This window comes from Falco cherrug, chromosome 9, assembly GCF_023634085.1.
Source record: "Falco cherrug isolate bFalChe1 chromosome 9, bFalChe1.pri, whole genome shotgun sequence".
In the NCBI taxonomy this organism is placed as follows: Eukaryota; Metazoa; Chordata; class Aves; order Falconiformes; family Falconidae; genus Falco; species Falco cherrug.
The window spans coordinates 15,908,863-15,925,781 of record NC_073705.1 but is presented as its reverse complement, the minus strand read 5'-3'; the positions used below and the strand labels follow the sequence as shown (position 1 = coordinate 15,925,781).

Sequence of the window (16,919 nt, the reverse complement as noted above, 5' to 3'; positions counted from 1 at the left end):
TTTCTTCAGAAAAACTCAGGTTTTGGTAGGCAGTAGAATTCAGATGTAGGGCTGAAATTTGGTCACTCACACAGCAGGCAGGGTATGCAGCTGCGGTCTCCAGACACCACAGGATTGCAAGAAGTAACACCAAACACCTCCTGGGAGTAATGAGCTGGGGTAAGAACAAACTTTCAGCCTTAATGGGGACTCGCTAAGAACTGCAAGCTCCAGACAGCCTGCTGATGTGGTTGCTGCTCAGGTATTTGTAAACAGAGGGCATCAGGGTTGTATGACCAGTCGTACTGATGTTTCACTAAAGAACGTATCTAATGGGGGGCAGATTGTTCTGTCTGTAAAACACAAAAGCCTGGTGCTGTCGAAGACCTTACACTTACAGCCCGAGTCAGTGTTTGGGACTGTTGACATCCATCCCAGGCTGCAGGGCACCCTGCAGACCCCCTGGATCTCACTGTTGTAGAAAGGAGGTGCGTTTATCTTTCCTGGTTACTGCAAGATCTCACAGGACTGTAACAAGTGTCCTCAGGGAATGCACAGCCTTCTAGCTCTGAGCCTCTTGGTTGTTCTTTAAAGACATTACATGGGGTTGAGTTTTAGCCAAGTATGTGTGAGGAAATCTCCCTCTGCTGCCAGGCCAGGATGCTGCCTGGATCACGGATCCAAATATTCCCTTCTTCCAGCCTCAGACACTTGCATCTTTTGACTCCCAACCCACATCAGTTCAGTGCTCAGGAAATGGGCTCCATGACTGCACCTTGTGGGACAGCACCATGCTACCATGAAAACGGTGCCAACACTGACCGTATCCAGGTCAGGCACGTTGCCCAGCTTTGGGAGGCTGCTCCTGCAGCTAGGCCAGTGCAGGAAGCTTTTCCCACAGCTCACTGCAGCACTCAGCACCAGATGTTTCCTTGGTATAGCACTCAGCGTTCAAAGATCTGCATCAGAATTTAATGTGGGGAGGAAGAAATTCAGGAATTTGCAATGGACCTCGTAGAACAGCTAGGAGGTTTTGCTCTAGATCTTGAAAAGGAGTCAGAGAGCAGGTCTCAGTCTGGGGAACAGAAGAGCTCATCCTTGTGTTTGAGTCCTTGGTCCTAGATCATGGTCCCATGTGAAGGCATACTGCCAGTGAAGGACCTCGAAGGAAGCGATTTGGGAAGCTGGGGAGAGCGAAGGACAGAACAAAAAGCAAGCAAAACTAATATTCAGCACTGGTCTTGCAAGAAGGAACGGATATCGGAAACAAAATGAGACAGACAGAGCTCATACTTCTGACAGCCACTGGGAAACATTCATCCCCAGCCTTTCCTGGTGCCAAACAGCACAGGGAGGCTGCAAATCACCGGTGTGGCCTCCTGAAAACCTTTAACGGGGAATGAGAGAAAGGAGGCTGGCCAGACCTCAACAGTGGGGCTTGCAGTGATCGTAAGTCAGCCACAGGAACATACGACAGCCCTTGGAACAGTAGGGCAGGCAGACGCAAGCACAAATGGATAGAAACTTTTAAATCACTTACTCGGGAACCTCTCTTGCCAGGTGGTCCTGGTAAGCCCGGCAGACCTGGTGGACCCTAGAAAAATAAAATCAAGTATTAATGACAGTTGTATAACAGGATGGTGCTCCTGGCAGTTTCAGAGAGACCCATAACACGACCATCTGGAGAAGACCTGAGGACAAGGGCCAGTTATAACACCATAGCCAGAATTTCCCTCCAACTCACACTATTACTAGAAAGGGATAAAAAGCCATGCACAATAACACCTGCAGAAGTGTGTATTTCCACAGAGAGGGAGCGTTCACGTCTTTCTGCTGTGGACAGCATTCCCGTGATCACAGCTGTGTTTCATGCCTTCACTTCTCCCGGACCCGTGCTGTAACACAGGGTAACACAACTGTCTCTCCGCTTCAGTTTCCTGCTGCGTGCTAGCACACCACAGAAGTAACGTGTTAGCATCTTGGCAATGGAAGAACATTGTGTTTTGTAATATGTATCAGCTGAGGATATATAGCTCATGGTATTGTAGGTTCCTACATGAGTTACCACATAATCACATCCCAGCATTTCATATTTCAAAGTGGTGTCTTATAAAACATAATAAAATTGGTGTCAATGTTGGAAATTCTTAAGTACGGCTCTGTAACATAAGAGAGGTCAACTCATGCACGTCAGAGTAGTGGGGGTTCTTGGAAGAGGGTGAGAACGAAGTGGAGATATCAGGCGCCCAGCTGTGCACTGATCTGAAACAGGTTAAGAAAAAATACTTAACCAATGAAGTTTGAACCCCTTTGAATTTATTAATTTATTTATTCATTTTTTCAATGGACTGGATAACTCAGATTTCTGGAGAGCCATTTGCTCCTCATAACTCTTCAAAACTTCTTTTCCCCCCAAGCAAAACATGCCTAGCAAGAATAACTGCTAATTAAAGTGTCTCCCAGAGGATTTATATTCTAGTAGCTTGTTACAAAAGAGGACCTTTCATTGCATCCAGGGGAGAGAGCGGCTCAGAGCAGCAGACTGCCGGCTGCTTGGAAGGCAGCCCGAGCTCTGGGATGGTGCGGCAGGCAGGAGAGCAGGTCCCGGGAGCCATGCTCTGCGGGGCAGATGGGTGCAGCGCTGGCAGCAGGTGCAGCGTGGGCCACCCCAGCGGGACCTGCCGTGTGCGACGCCCCGAGGAGCTGCCGCGGGGCTGCCCCTGCTGCGGGAGGGCCAGGCACAGCCGCCCCACTCAGGCTCCGCAGCCGGCTACCGGCCCCGAGGAAGAGCAAAAAGTTCATGATCTACAGTGTGGTTTTCAGGAGCCATCAAGGCGTGATTTAGTTACAACAATAAACCCTGGAGATCCCTACCCTAAATCTCATGCCCAGGATAAGACTTTGAACAGAGAAAACTTGCCTGAACCATACAGGTAACTGATGAATAAACACTCCCCTAATATTACGAACCCTCCTATAGAAAAGCAGCAAATTAATTTGTATAAAAGCGATCTTTATAAAAACCAGACATTCAGCCAAACTTGGTACAGCAGAAAAAAAACCAGAGGAGCAGTAAGCAAAACCCAGAGTAGATCTCTCTATGCTACCAATTTGTCAGGACATCAAACGAACCACATTTTTTTTCCTGTAGTTAGTTCTATCTGTAGTAAAGATGACAAGAGGATTGTTTTAAAAGCGTTAAGAGCCTACACAGCATAGAACAGCTAATGCCCCACGGGGAGGGACTTCTACCACTGTCTCACTCACTGCTACTGCCCAACGCTGCTGCCTCTTCTGGAGGTTTCCAGCCTCTATAGCCTGGGACACTTCATCTGATCCCTTTGCAAGTTTCTTATTGCTGGCTAACACAGTATTACTGGTCCTTGTATTAACAACCCTCATTGATACAGCTGACCTTCATTTTAGCAATATACACAGCGTTTTAACCTGCTATTGTGCTAGCCCAGGGCCCCGTGCATAATGCAATTATACAGCTGTGCAAATAGACACATGATTGTAGGGTTTTTTAAGCCTCATGTATAATTGTGTTCCAGAATCCAAGCTTTTATTAAAAAAATCCCCCTTGCCCTTTTAGTTGGGAAGGTAACTATCAAAACGTGAATCCAATGCAACAGATGCAGCGACAGTTAACAGTTTACCAAAGATTAATTCAAGTCCTTAACCTCTTCTCCATCAAAACCCATCCCCGTTTACCCTTGGAAGGAGAAGTAAAAGAGAAGGCGCAACTGTCTGCGTTCCCTGCGTACCAGAATCTAGGTGACCTTTTCCACCTTCCTGCTAACAGCAGCTGCAATTGTACTTGGCCACTTGAGTAAAAACCTTCTCCAAAAATGTGGGTTGTTCAGAATAAACTAAAGCTAACATAAAAATAAGGAGAGAGTTAATACCTGCACTGGAGTAGGAATATGGAGTTAAGGGAAAGGCATCTAGCTGGAATAGCACAGAAAGAGCAGTGCGTAATTCAAAAGCCCCTATCACTTTGTTTTGGTTTAAATTTCCTTTCCTTCAGCTTTTTTTTTTTTTTTTCTCTCCTCCCCTGAAGGGTAAGAGGAATAAGGTGACTGTGGGATGAGTGGCCAAAAGGTGCCAGCCGCTACAGTGACTGCATAAGGCGAGAGCGTGACCACATATAATCACAGGCAAGCCAAGGTGGAAGAGGACTGGGGTAGCTAGATGGACACGGGTAGCTGTGAGACATGACACGCTGCAAGACCACCTTCTAGCTCCTCACATGGTTCCTTGGTAGATGGATTGGCTGGGACATGCACTGTGCCCTCCTAGTGACTCTCTTCTCCTCTGCCTTGTATGTACGCCTCTACAGCATCCAGCTCCGGTTCTCGAGCATGAGGCCCACATCAGACAACTGCCTTTGCCTGGGGAGAGCAACACTGAAATACACATGAAGAAAAATGCACATCCGAAGAGGCAGCCAGAGAAGAACAAGACTGGAGCAGGGCCCAGCTACTTACAGATGATGAATGCAGTCCCACTGAAAACATAAGGCTCCGAGACATGGAGAGTACAAGACGTCCATCAACGAGCCACCGCACAGCAAGCTGCTAGGAGTCCTCCTGGAGGTAGTGCCCACGCAGTCCCTACGCTCACCAGAGACATCTTCCCCCCCCGCCACTAACGCAGGGGTGCGGGGAAGAGTTACAGTGATCACACAGAGGCTGTCTGGATCTTTCCGTTGTTCTCTTTAGAGCATCCCCTGGGAATTCCATAGGGAGCAGCGGGAAGTGCTCCGAGAGGCAGGGAGGCTCCTTCTGCCTGGCACCTGGAGGCAGATACCACTTCTCTGCTTCTGCCCTCCCATCGCACAGACACCCCATGACCGCAAAGCTGAGAGCCTCCCGCAGCGCCTGGCTTCTTGCCTACTCCTTTGTGCAAACCGATGGCAGAGAACACACACCCCGTTATCACACAACGCAAAATCAGAGATCAAGGAGAAACATGGCAGAAGCAGATACTCTCTCTCTTCTCAAGCCAAACAGCTGAATTGTTAACCAGCCCGAACAGTTCTGTGAAACAGCTAATGGCAGCCACATAAAAGTTTAACCCTTCTCAGTTTCCCACGGTAGCATTAGCAACGATGACTGATCCCGCTAAATGATTACAGGATTTATTCTAAGCTGCTGCTGGGAAACTTTCTGGCGCAAAAGGGACTTTTTTTTCTTAGCTTTTTGAGCTTCAGATTGCAAATGGAAAATTAAGCTAAGTTGTCTGAAAGGGAAATACATTGGACCCTGAGGACAAGAGAAATCTCACCATTTCCTCTTGCTGCCAAGATCAGCGAGTTTATACCTCTGCCTCTCCCACATCGTGACCCTCCTCACACTGCTTCCTCTGCCTGTGGCAATGCCACTGGGAGCCGTGTGCCTTCAGATCTCCAAACCTGAGCAAGGCTGAACCTGTTGGGAGACAGCTTGAAGGAAAGCATAATCGGTACAGGAACTGGTGCTGGTGATTTGGGAAATGACTTGCTTCCTTCTGAATGACTACTGAATCAACTTACTCAGATAGCAAAGTACTCCTGTCATAGTTTCCCAGGGGGCAAGTACTCAGACTAGTAGCAAACAGCTGACTATTACCCAGGACACAATTCAGCTCATGTTCCAGTGCACGCTGATACTCTGCTTTAGGGTCTCTCCACTGTACATCTGCTCCGCCCCCCCCCCCCCCCAGCATCACTGCCACAGTTCTCCTTTATCCCAGAAAAGGCTGTTCCAGAGGTGGGCATCCTGCACTGTGCGAAACACTGCCAGGACTGAAGACAAAACATTCCTTCTTAGATGCTAATGCATGTGGTAAAAAACAACCTAAAAGGGAGTTCAGAAAATGCATCAAAAGCTTCTCCCCACATTGGCATCAATTTCTGAGCAGTGATGTTACCCCTGCAGATAGAGAACCTGTCTTGTTTTCTTTCCCGAGGAAAACAAGGCACATTCCATAGGCAAGGCCACTGCCACAAACCCACCGTTCAGCCTTGTACGTCTGGAAAGCACCAGCACAGAGGTGCTAGGCAGCTACAGGGGCAGCACTAGAACTACAAATACCCCGCTCAGGAGAACAGGAGAAGACCTCATCCTCGAAGGACACGCCAACCCCTCCCCACCGTGCCGACCTTGCCAGGAACTGCGCACAGAGGGAGACAGGACCTAAACTAAAACCTGGCTTAAAATACTGCCTAAAAAAATCTGGAATTCTTTTTTTTTTTTTTTTTTTTTGGGGGGGGGGGGGCGGGCGGGGGAGGAAATCCAGCACTTCAGTTACTTTCTTCTGCCATACAGACTCAGCGTATTACATTTGGACACATCTGGGTTTCAACCAGTCTGAAAAGAAAAAGGCCTCATAATTCTGGCAGGGACAGGCACGTTGGTGGAAAGCCAGTCTTGTAATATGATTTCTTCAATAGACACAGATGTTTATCCTGGGTCCATACAGCACCTATCACAGAAAAGTCCTTGTCCACAACTGGATTCCTGATAGAGTGGCAGTACAATGCGTAACAAAACACTAGTATTCCAGCTTGATGAAAGCAGCTTTTCTATAGAGACATTTCAGGAACAGTCTCTGCATGAGACGCTTCAGACTCCCGAGCAATCTCAGACCTTGGAAAGAAGTCTGAACGGGCGTGAAGAAATAAAGGATCGCCTGTTCTATCACCCGCTTTCTATTTTTAAAGATTTATAAACATACCTGTATATGTTTATACAATACATCCCCACATTCTTTGCAGCACATTTATCTCAATCACACTTCCAACTACTGCTCGTCAAAGCGAACTTTGTTTTACACAAACAGAGCTCTCTGATGCTTAGTCATTTGCTTGCAACAAGATTTCCCTTTGGGGATAGTTCTGGTTAAATTAGCAAAAAATTGTGATCCAACTGTGTGTGTGAGGCTAAAACTTTTCCCATGTATTATACAAAGCATGTGATCGCTTTTTTTTTATGACTCATTCATTAAGAGACATTCAAACACATTGTGTGTTCCTCAATTTATCATCGGCTGTCAGCTCGAGTAGCCTTTTCTGGTACAAGGAGGACTGGAAATAGGCACTTCGTATTTTATCAGCGTTCCCAATCACCTCTCTCTCCCCTACCCGCTGATTGAATTGGCAAGGATTGCTCCTTTATGAAAGGAGCTGGGCTCCAAGACAAACTGCTGGTGCGGAAGATGGCAGCTGGAGCAGTCTAGACTGGGGACATTCAGAACACACCCGCCTTTGAAAGGGGGCTGCTGCCACGCGGGCTCGAACCTGGGTCTCCTGGCCACACACCACCCTGTGCTGGGGGACAGGGGCCGCTGGCACACCCACCCGTGGGCTCTTCCCACTCAGATGCTCGTGAAGTTGGTTGAAACATGCTCCCTCCTTCCCTCCCCACTCCTCTTGCGTTACTCAGTGCTTCCACAGCCTCTTAGCGAACTCAGCCCACTCCTCCGCGCGCTCAGCATTAGGTATGGTTTTCTTGCTCTAAAAATAACCCTCAAGCACTTGTCAAAAGAGTCAATAGTTGGTTGTCGGGTCCAAAAAGCTATAGAATTACAGCCTTATTATATAGGAGGAGAAAGGTCCAACTTGGGGTACGCTGTGGGCGGCCCAGCCAGACCCCAGCTGTGCCCAGAGCAAGGGGTTTGCTCCAGCTTTCCCACATTGCGGCGAGTACACACATCCCAGCGGGCAGGGCTGGTGGGCAGGGAGCGGCTACCGCCCCCTAAACCTGCCCGTCAAACCTGCTGCTGGTATAGCCAAGCAAATGATACCTCATCCGCCACAGGAGTCAAACACCTAGCACATCGCAGCTTTGCAAGGGTTCCAGGGCTTGACATGCTGGCAACAAAATGCTTTTTTTCAATATATTTTCCTTTTGTGGGCGTCCAAGCTATTTGCAGGCATGCGCTGGGGTCACGCTGCTCTGCAAGCTGCGCAGAGGTGCGTTTGGCCCCGCGCAGGGGCTGGAGGTCTCAGGCAAGGCTCCGCAGAGGTGCTGCAGGCAGCCGTGGGGATGATTCAGAGGAACATCTGCCAGCTGCTGAGTCAGTGCTGTGTTACTGACTTAGCATGATGTTTGGGTGTTCTTTTTGCTATTCCCCCGCTCCAAAAGAAATGTAGAACCGAGATCCCAAATGTTTGTGGTTATTAATTGTTCCCAAGAAATTTTTCTTTTTTAAGAACACATTATCCTCCCTTCCTTAGCCACCCAGCAAACCAAACATTCCTGAAGAATTAATCCTCTACCATTGGTTGCATGTGGGATGCAACATCTCTGCTTCCTGTTGCGCAGCACCGTGGCGGTCTGTCGGGACAGATAAATCCACCCAGGGTGCTGCCTTTCATTGCTAGGTGAACAGATCCTTTTAGCCCCTTGCTTGCACTCCCCTAACCACGTGGACACCTCCCTCCATTGTGGGGATGGAGCCCTTCTGCACAGCTAAGGTATACCAGTTACTCTGGTAGCATTCGGAAAGCCAGAATTGCAGAGACCACAATGTGCAAGTCATCACTGCCTCGCACCGTGGCTCTCATTCGCATCCTGGTTTTGGGATGGGATGATCAAGATGAAAGACGGTCCTTCCTCTCCAAGCAGAAGCCAGACAGTTAGGGTGCTGCCGGCTGCCAGCCTGCCTCTGCCCCAGAGAACCTCGCCAAGGTGGCCCCAGTCCTTGCTGAAAAGGTAAAGGCAATTTCCCATACACGCTTCTCTGCCCAGAGGGACAGCGTTCTCAGAGACCTTGTATCAGGCAACACAAATGGGAAAACTAATGAATCATCGTACCCTTCCACCCGTGCACCAGACACCGTGGGTGACGTTCCCAGCCCCTCACCTGTCCCGTCCTGGCAAAGCGCCGGGCTGCGGTACCACGCAGCAGAGCAGGAAGGGCTGCACTGACCTCATCCACAACGGCTGCCCAGCACCGCGGGGACGGCGCCAGGTAATTACTCAAGCACAGAACATTTATCAGCACTTGCTCTGAAACATGCTCGTCTGGCCATAGAAGTGCTACATTAATTTCTCAACATGTCATCCCTGTTCCAGTCTTTTCCCCTCTTTTTCTTCACACGTCAGAGACATCCAGCGAAGTACGGTGCAGAGATCTGAGTGAGTCACAGGAGCTATCAAGCTCTGCATGGCAGCCAGCTGCAGCCAAGCCATAACCTTTCCCTTCCAAAGTGCCAACTTTTGTTTCCAGCAGTCAAAGAGGATAACAAGGCCAGACAGAGCCTCAAAATGTTCTCCTTTCCCTCAATTCAGGACTCCCGTTGTTCTCAGACGGGATGGAAAAACCCTGCCATCTCTTCCCTCAGCCCTCTACAGCCTGAATTTGTTTCTTTGCTATGATTCACAAGCTGAAAGGGATTTTCCACTCCAGTTCAATAATAAGCACTTTACATTGCAGGGGGAACCGGGGGCTTGGAGCTCGGTCACCCTCATGACACTTGCAGGGTAAGAGGGTGGAAAAGGTCGGGATTTCGCTGGGCTCAGAGCAGGCCACCCACACCCACCCCTACAGGTAAGTCGTGTTTTAAGAGAAGTTCACAGTTACCAAATTTCTCCTCTTGGAAATATGCCTAAAACAACTCTCCATGCAACACAGCAGGCTGCCCAAAGACAAAATCGCCGAAGCTCAGTCCGTCTACTCAGGGATTTACCACGGTTCCTCCGCGCAGACAGACCGCACCAGGGCCGCATGCCTGCGCCAGCCTGCGCCCCATCCCCTGCCCGCGTAGCACGCCCACCCCTCCCACAGGGGGACCTTCCAGCAAAACACCCCCTCAGTGACTCCCTACCCAAATGACAAGGAGAGAAATCACCACACTGCTTTGAACTGGGACGGGCGGGAAATGTAAACCATCCAGGTAAGCACCCACTGGGGGCTCTGGGGAGGCAAACCCCACGTTTCACTTCAGGTATTACTCACAACACGAGCGGCACATCTGCAGGCACGAGTGCTGTCGATTGTGTTCCGCAAGCCAGTCTCAATATTTCCATTGTAAACCCTTCTTTCACTATTTTAAGAAGTCAGCTGTAAAAATTTGCTCTAGGCTGGAACTTGGCAACCAAAGTCTCCGTCTGGGAGAAACCTATTTTACATGTACAATCCCTCTCTCTCATATACACAATATAGCAAAAGGCTGGGGCTGGAACACCAAATCCTCCAAAAAGTTGGCCAGTTTAAAGATCCTGTTTGCATTCTTGTGTTTGGAAAAAAAAAAAAAAAAAAAAGCTAGCAGATAATTAGTGTGGTCTGACTGCTTTTAGCATTACAAAATGTGTATATACTTTTATGATGGCCAAGATATACACCCGGAGAGTAGTTATTGTGTGGAATGCAGCAGTTAAATTTATAAGGGAAACTCTTTGCACGTTTTAAGTGCAGGCTATAAGAAATAAAAAAAACCAAACTTATATCATAAAAATAGAAGAGAGCTTGTTTAAAAAAATAATTCCTGAAGCAATCTCTGTACTTGCATTCGCTCAAACAGGGCAGTTTTCTGGAAACGTGAATTTCAGGCACAACACAAATTAATAAGCAGTGTGTTACTAATAGTTAATTTCAGCATGTCTTTGAGGCACCTGCGTTTTCTTTGCAAGGTGACCAACAGTTCTGCCCTCTTGCCCCTGAGTAAAACCAGGGGTGTGGAACAGAGCCCCAACCTGGCCATCAAAATTTTAACCAGCAACTTGTAGGAAGGAAGGAAATTTTTTTTTCTTAAGTTTAACATTAAGCAGCAACTTTAATCACAGACTTTTTAAGAGCACCCAAGTTTACACCGAGATATATGCTAAAATTGTGCACATCAGAAGTGTCACAGTGCCTGGCTGCTGCTATTTCCAGCTGTCGAGCTGTCCCACTCCGCTAAGCTCTACAGAAACCCTCGCAGGTGAGGGTCTGCCCACTGCTGGGCTGAGCTGTGACTGAACAGCAGCATCAAGAGCCTGAACTCACCTGAGGTCCTCTCTCTCCTTTCACTCCTGGATATCCCAGTAAAAATGGAAACGGAGTGGGCCCGAGGGGATCGAAGATTTGATAGCCATCAGTCGCAGCTGGGGTTGTGAGGTTGAAGGCCAGTGCCCTGGCTCTGGAGGTGGGACGGGCAGACCCCAGGGCTGGTTTGCTGTACACCAGAGGGACACTGCTAGGATCCACCTTCCTGGCAGGTGATGGCACGTGCTTCTTTGGAACAGGCCCGTTGCTTGGGTTCTGCGGAGTCTGCTTCAGGGTGACAAAGTGGACATTGCTGGTTGTGTTATCAGTCATCCTCTTCATTGGCTTTACAGTAATGGGTGCTTCGGAGGGCTCCAGGGTCGGTTTTTGGTTGATCTTCTTTTTGGTCTCTTGCTTGGACTCCTTCCTGCTGGCTGTGGCAGGGCTCTGGCTTGTCGGTGGGGCCTTTTTGGCAGTGGGAAGGGGGGGTTTCTCCATGCGCATGCTGGGAGTGGGCCGAGACACCCTGGGGGTGGTCACTGTCCCCCGAGGGAGAGAATGGGTGGGTGGCTGTGTTTCAGTACTTGATGGAACAGAAGATGAGGCCACCGTGACCTTTGTGGCTTTGGTTGTCAGTCTGAGCAGTGATGGCGGGGATGATGCCAATGTGATGGTTGTTGCACCTGAACCCCGAGTCTTGAGGGGTGCAGTGACCCTGCCAAACTCCAAGGATGGGGCAGCAGTGGTCAGGTTCTTCAGACCCTGCAGCGAGGGCTCCACATGCCGTGGGGTACTCAGGGAGGTGCTGGGATCCCTGGGCAGGAGCGGGATGAGGGGGGGCAGGTTCGGCCGGTAGGTATCTGCTTGCCTGCACTGTTTTTTCAGGTATTTACAGTAATGATGAGCTGCCTTGGCAGAAGGATAAATATCGAACTGGCAGATGGCTCCTTCAAACTGCACGGAGTGCTGGTTGATCTTCCCAAAGAGGAAAGATCCATGTGGATCCAAAGCCTCGTCCTTTTTAAAATGCAAATCCGCATGTACTCTGCGCTTCCCACAAGAAGTAAATAAAGTGACTGTCTGGCCACGGATGTTGATGGCCATATTGTGCCACTGGCCATCATGGACATTGTAATCAAAATATACAGAGCGCTTGTGGCCCACATATACTATGATCTTCCCAGGCACAAACTGGACCCCCAGCTGCAGTTTTTTCTTTTTGCTCTTGACAGCAAAGAGAAAAGCATTGTTGATGCGGTGGGAGCAGAGGCTCAGCACTAGGAGCAGGTCAGTGCTGGAGCCTGCGGGGAGGATGGTGCTGACTGGTGCTTCGACACGTGCCCGCTGAGTGAAGATGACCCCTGATTTGAAAGGAATGACTCCTTGAGGAACTGTACGTGATGAGGACCATCCGCTCGATGGCCTTTTCCCTGACAGGCCCAGTCTTTGAAGAACATCCACACCTGAAAGGGAAGCACAAAGAAAACGTGAGGTGTTGGGCAACCCAAGGTCTGGATGGGTATGGGGGGGCCAAACCAGTCCATGCAAAAAGGCAGCAGGTTGCAGGAACACCCAACCATCCTCTCACATGTATACGTTCAAATAATCAGAATGGAGAGCGTGTAGCTCTTCCGCATGTTGCGTGAGGTGCAAGTGCACGCTCAACTTAGTTACCAGTGATTGCCGAAATGCATTAGGCCCATGGTGCATGTGGCTAGCTATCCTGTCCCACCAGAGACCACCTCCAGATGGTCTGGAGGGAGCTGACCTCACCAGAAGGAAATTTCCCACTGAGCACCAATGGTCCACTTCTCTGGGATTTAATTCCGAGTACTGACCACACAGCTGGAAAGGAATTTGAACAACAGACTGAGCTGGGATTGCAAAATTTTATATCCCCAGAAGGCAAGTAACAGAACTTTCAAAGGGAGCAAAAGCCTTGTATCTGTCTCTCTCCAAATTGGTAAGAAGCAGCTTTTGATCTTTGAGAGTCTGAAGAGTTTAGGGAAGCGAAGGTGCCCCCCAGCACGAAAAAATTGCACCTAGATTTTGCTGAACCACTCAAGGTTCTCAAGAGCAGTACTTTTTCCCAGCAGATCAACTTACATCCTTAAATTATTTTAATAGGTTGAAGGAACCAGACTTGATTTGTGAAGAGCTGAGAAATTAGGTATGGCTGCCACCGAGCAGGTGAGACTCGCCTCCAGTGTTTGTCACCTAGGGGCGAGGTGCCTGCTCCAGCCAGAATGAGAGGGACCGATGCCCAGAGACAGCTTTCTCCATCAACTCCAGGAGAAGTCTGCAATGGACAGACAAGGAGAATCCTCTGGTTTCTGGCCCTGAGGTCTAACAGGAGTCACACACAGCTTGGAGTCCAAGGCAGATTAGCAGGCAACAGCAACACGAACCAGAGCCAGCTGGCAGCAGCCTCGGCTGAACTACTTCAGTGGGGAAGATGCAGAGTTCTATGTGAGAAAAGCTGCAAAGGTGAACATGCCCAGACCTGACAAAGGTGCTCATGCACCCAAAAGCCTGTTCTCTTGATCCAGCTCAATCACTTTGTCTAATAAAAGATCTTACCTTTATCCATCTATACCACGTAGGTAACGCTATAATGATTACCATGACACCACTGCTGCTGAAAATGAGCTAGGATAACTGGATTTCCTTCCCTCTTCCCTGCCCGAATGCAATCCCCATTACTCGATGACCAGCTAACTCTTGTATTTAAGTGCTCTTCCGGGAAGCTAGCCTGGGCTGTACAACCCAGATGCTGACCTCACAAGGTAAGTATTTAACAATCAGAAATACAGCAGTGCCAATCATGGCTGCACGTCAGCTAACACCATGGGATTGCTGCTTTGCTAGATTAAAAGTAAATCAAAGGTTGTCCAAAGAAAAAACAAGTTTCTCCTGTAAAGGGGCCTTGGAATTTGGTCTCTTTCACCCTTAACTATTGAATATTCAGCACAATATCCAATATTTGGAGAACTGGCATTTAAAAGAGATCCTCAGCATTGGCCATAAGGGTCGTAGACTCAAGCCAGTCTGAGGTCTGTAATGTGGCTGGCTAGGAAGGGAAGAGAATAATGACAAAACCTCTGTTCCTTGACTTTGGCAAAAACCTTGGCCATTTTTGTATGTAAGAACAAGTCAATCAATATTTACTTTGTCTGAGCTGAGCTTTATTTCCACCTCCCTTTTTTAAGGCAGCTTGACTCATTTCCTAGCAGAGACTACCCTGGAGAAGCTGTGTCAGATGTGAAAGGGGATGGAAATTTTCCCACTCTAGGCAGAGGGGATCATTTACTGCACAGCATCTGCAAGTGTTAATAACAGTGCTTCTCCCATACTGTGAAATCCTTGCCCCCCCCCCCCCCCCCCCCCCCCAGTTTTTCTGCCATACTGCCCAACAGGGCTGTCCCTCAGCACAGCAGAGGTGGAGGCTTCCCCTCTCTGCACTGAATGGAGCAATCACAGCAATATCTTCATACTGGATAATCTCCAGAGCCCACGAAACAGTAAAGGCCAAAGCCTGGCTTTAGTGAAGTTAAGTGGGACCCTTGCCACAGACTTCAAAGGCATCAGGATTTAGCCCTAAGGAAATAAATTTACCACTTAAACTAGGAGCTAGACTCCAGCTTCCAATTTCTACATGTATTTTTAGGTTCTCTCCCAGAGACAGACAGTGGTGCGTCTCTACTAGGCAGAGATGCTTTACACCACAGGAGCTATTCATCTGGTAGCTGCTCTTCAAAGACACGAGGATGTTTCCCTGCTCAGAGGATGCCGCTCCTGTTTGCAATACCAAGCCAACTGCCTCGTTAGCAGCTGCATCCAACAGTGCTTAAAAAAAGAAAAAATCACAACTCAACCACTCCTTTCCCTCACAACCCAATAAGGTAGAGCCAAATTCTTGATGCCTACGCAAAACCTGATTAAGAGAGACCTCATGCCGGACATGTATGTGGATTTTCCAGCACCAGGTCCAGGCACACAGCTCAGGACTCCTGTGCACCCAGCCCATCTGCCTCTCCATCCCATGCTGACTGTCCTGGGCTGGTGGGACACATCCCCCGGGATGACAGGATGCAAGGTAATTTTGGCTTCCTTAAGTAGCTCCAAGTTTAGCAAAGCATTTTTTCCCCTTCAAATTTTTTCCTCTGTAGATTTTTCCATCAAAACACATTTTTAAAAAAAACGTTCACTTAGAGCTGCCTGGTCCCAGGTGCCTTAAAGCTAGTTGCAACACTCCTGTAGCAACATTTGAGCAACTGGGAAAAACTTTTCTAGCAGACTCTGTGCATGAAGTGAGATGCAGAGATTCCTGAACAACCACATGACCATCTCTGAAAGAGGGGATAAAATGTTTTATGGCTTTCCTTCCCAACTCTTTCTTTCCTTCCCCCTTTCCCCATGCAAAAAGCTTCATAGGAAAAAGAAGCCAAAAAGTGGGAGAGAAATAACTTGCAGCTTCCTAGAATCCAGCAGCTGAGATGCAATGCCTACAGCTAAAATGGGGTTGAACAAATGCCACATTTCCAAAAGTTACTGCCCAGACCCTTAGTCAGTGCACATCAGATGAACTCACTAACCTCACAATCTTTCTTTTATGGAAAAATCATCTTCTGCATTCCCTGATTTTCCAGTGCACAGGAAGACCCCTAAGCCTTACAGTAAGAACTACTGTGTTTTCCAAAGCCCACAGTGTTGGCTTCATTTCATCCTTACACAGACCTACGAACAAGCTCTTACTGCTTTTGTAACTCTTGTGTTTGAAAATCCTGAGCGAGAATACAGTCTCAAGTCACCAGCGTTTCCTTACAGCTTCCTTGAAAGTTTTTCCTTTCTGGTACCCAGGAGAACAGCCTGTCTCTGACTGCAAGGAAACCAAGCAAGATTTTAAAAAAAGTCTTTTACTGCAAAGAAAGTATCTCAGAGGGAAGTTATGTACCACGCTAAGGTAATGCAATAAAAGCAAAGCAAGAGTTTCCTTTAGACTGACGGTAACAAAAGACATGGCACCATCCTGTAATTATCATGGGAGTAAAACGATGGATAGAGATGAATCTAAACAGCGTATTAAAATCTGCTTGAAAAGAGGGACGCCAAGACACAGTATTTATTCTGCCTCTTTATGAGCTGACATAAAACTTGCTCTGAAAACTGCTTGACTAAGTAATTCAGCCAGATGTTCACCTCTTTTGCATTGAAGCAGAATTTGGAAAATATTACATTTTTCAAAATTGCTGATGGCAGGGATGTATTTCCCCCCCACGTAAAAAGTGCTTTGTGGGCTGGCTTACAGCTGAGCATTGACCAACTTTCTATTTTTCCTTCATGTTTCAGAGGCTAAGAGGAGAGCCCTGGAGCCTGCTAGTCCGCTTACTGCTGCCTACTGATTGCAGAGGAAACTGTTCGGTTCTAGCACGTATCTATCTAAAGCATCCATGTGGAAGAGGTGTTGCTGTTTTAAGAGGAGATATCTCCTTTACAAACACATGTTGCAGAGATGCTCAGCTCCCACTACCAACTGTAAAAGATTACTTTTTTTTTTTACTTTGTATACTCTAAAGCTTTGTATCTCCTCTTGTGGGGCTACTGACTATTGTACCCCAATTTTGTCCTGCCCCCAGCAGCACTAGGGGGGCGATGCCTGGAGAAGGGGTGTAAAGGCAGGGTGGAGGGGTCTCATCACACCCCTATAGAATGCTTTCCTTACAGCACAGGGACTGGACCAGACATAGTCATTCTACTATTAACCACTCCTCTGGGATTTTTAGTCCTCAAACTTGCTTTTACTTTTAGAATTCCCATCACTTCTGTATGCCTAACATCCTATGTGCCTGCAGAGGCATGACTGGGCTGCATTCAAGTCAAGGAAAGAGCCGTCTGCCAGAGACGCTTAATTCCTTAATGCCCCAGCCTCAAGGGGCACTTTCTAGTTAAGTCCTAACAAGTGCAGGTGGATGCCAATGACATTTTAG

General features: G+C 48.2%; 1 protein-coding gene across 2 annotated transcripts in view; it reads right to left on the bottom strand.

Moving 5' to 3' along the window:
* Positions 1-16,919, bottom strand: part of COL27A1 (collagen type XXVII alpha 1 chain) — a 160,065-nt gene that overhangs the window by 132,177 nt on the left and 10,969 nt on the right. For both annotated transcript variants that reach the window (XM_027809525.2, XM_027809526.2), the window contains 2 exons: positions 10,954-12,395; positions 1,520-1,573 (listed from right to left, as the gene is read on the bottom strand). In XM_027809525.2, the coding sequence (XP_027665326.1) occupies positions 1,520-1,573; positions 10,954-12,395 (1,496 nt within the window). The remainder of the gene's footprint in view (positions 1-1,519; positions 1,574-10,953; positions 12,396-16,919) is intronic.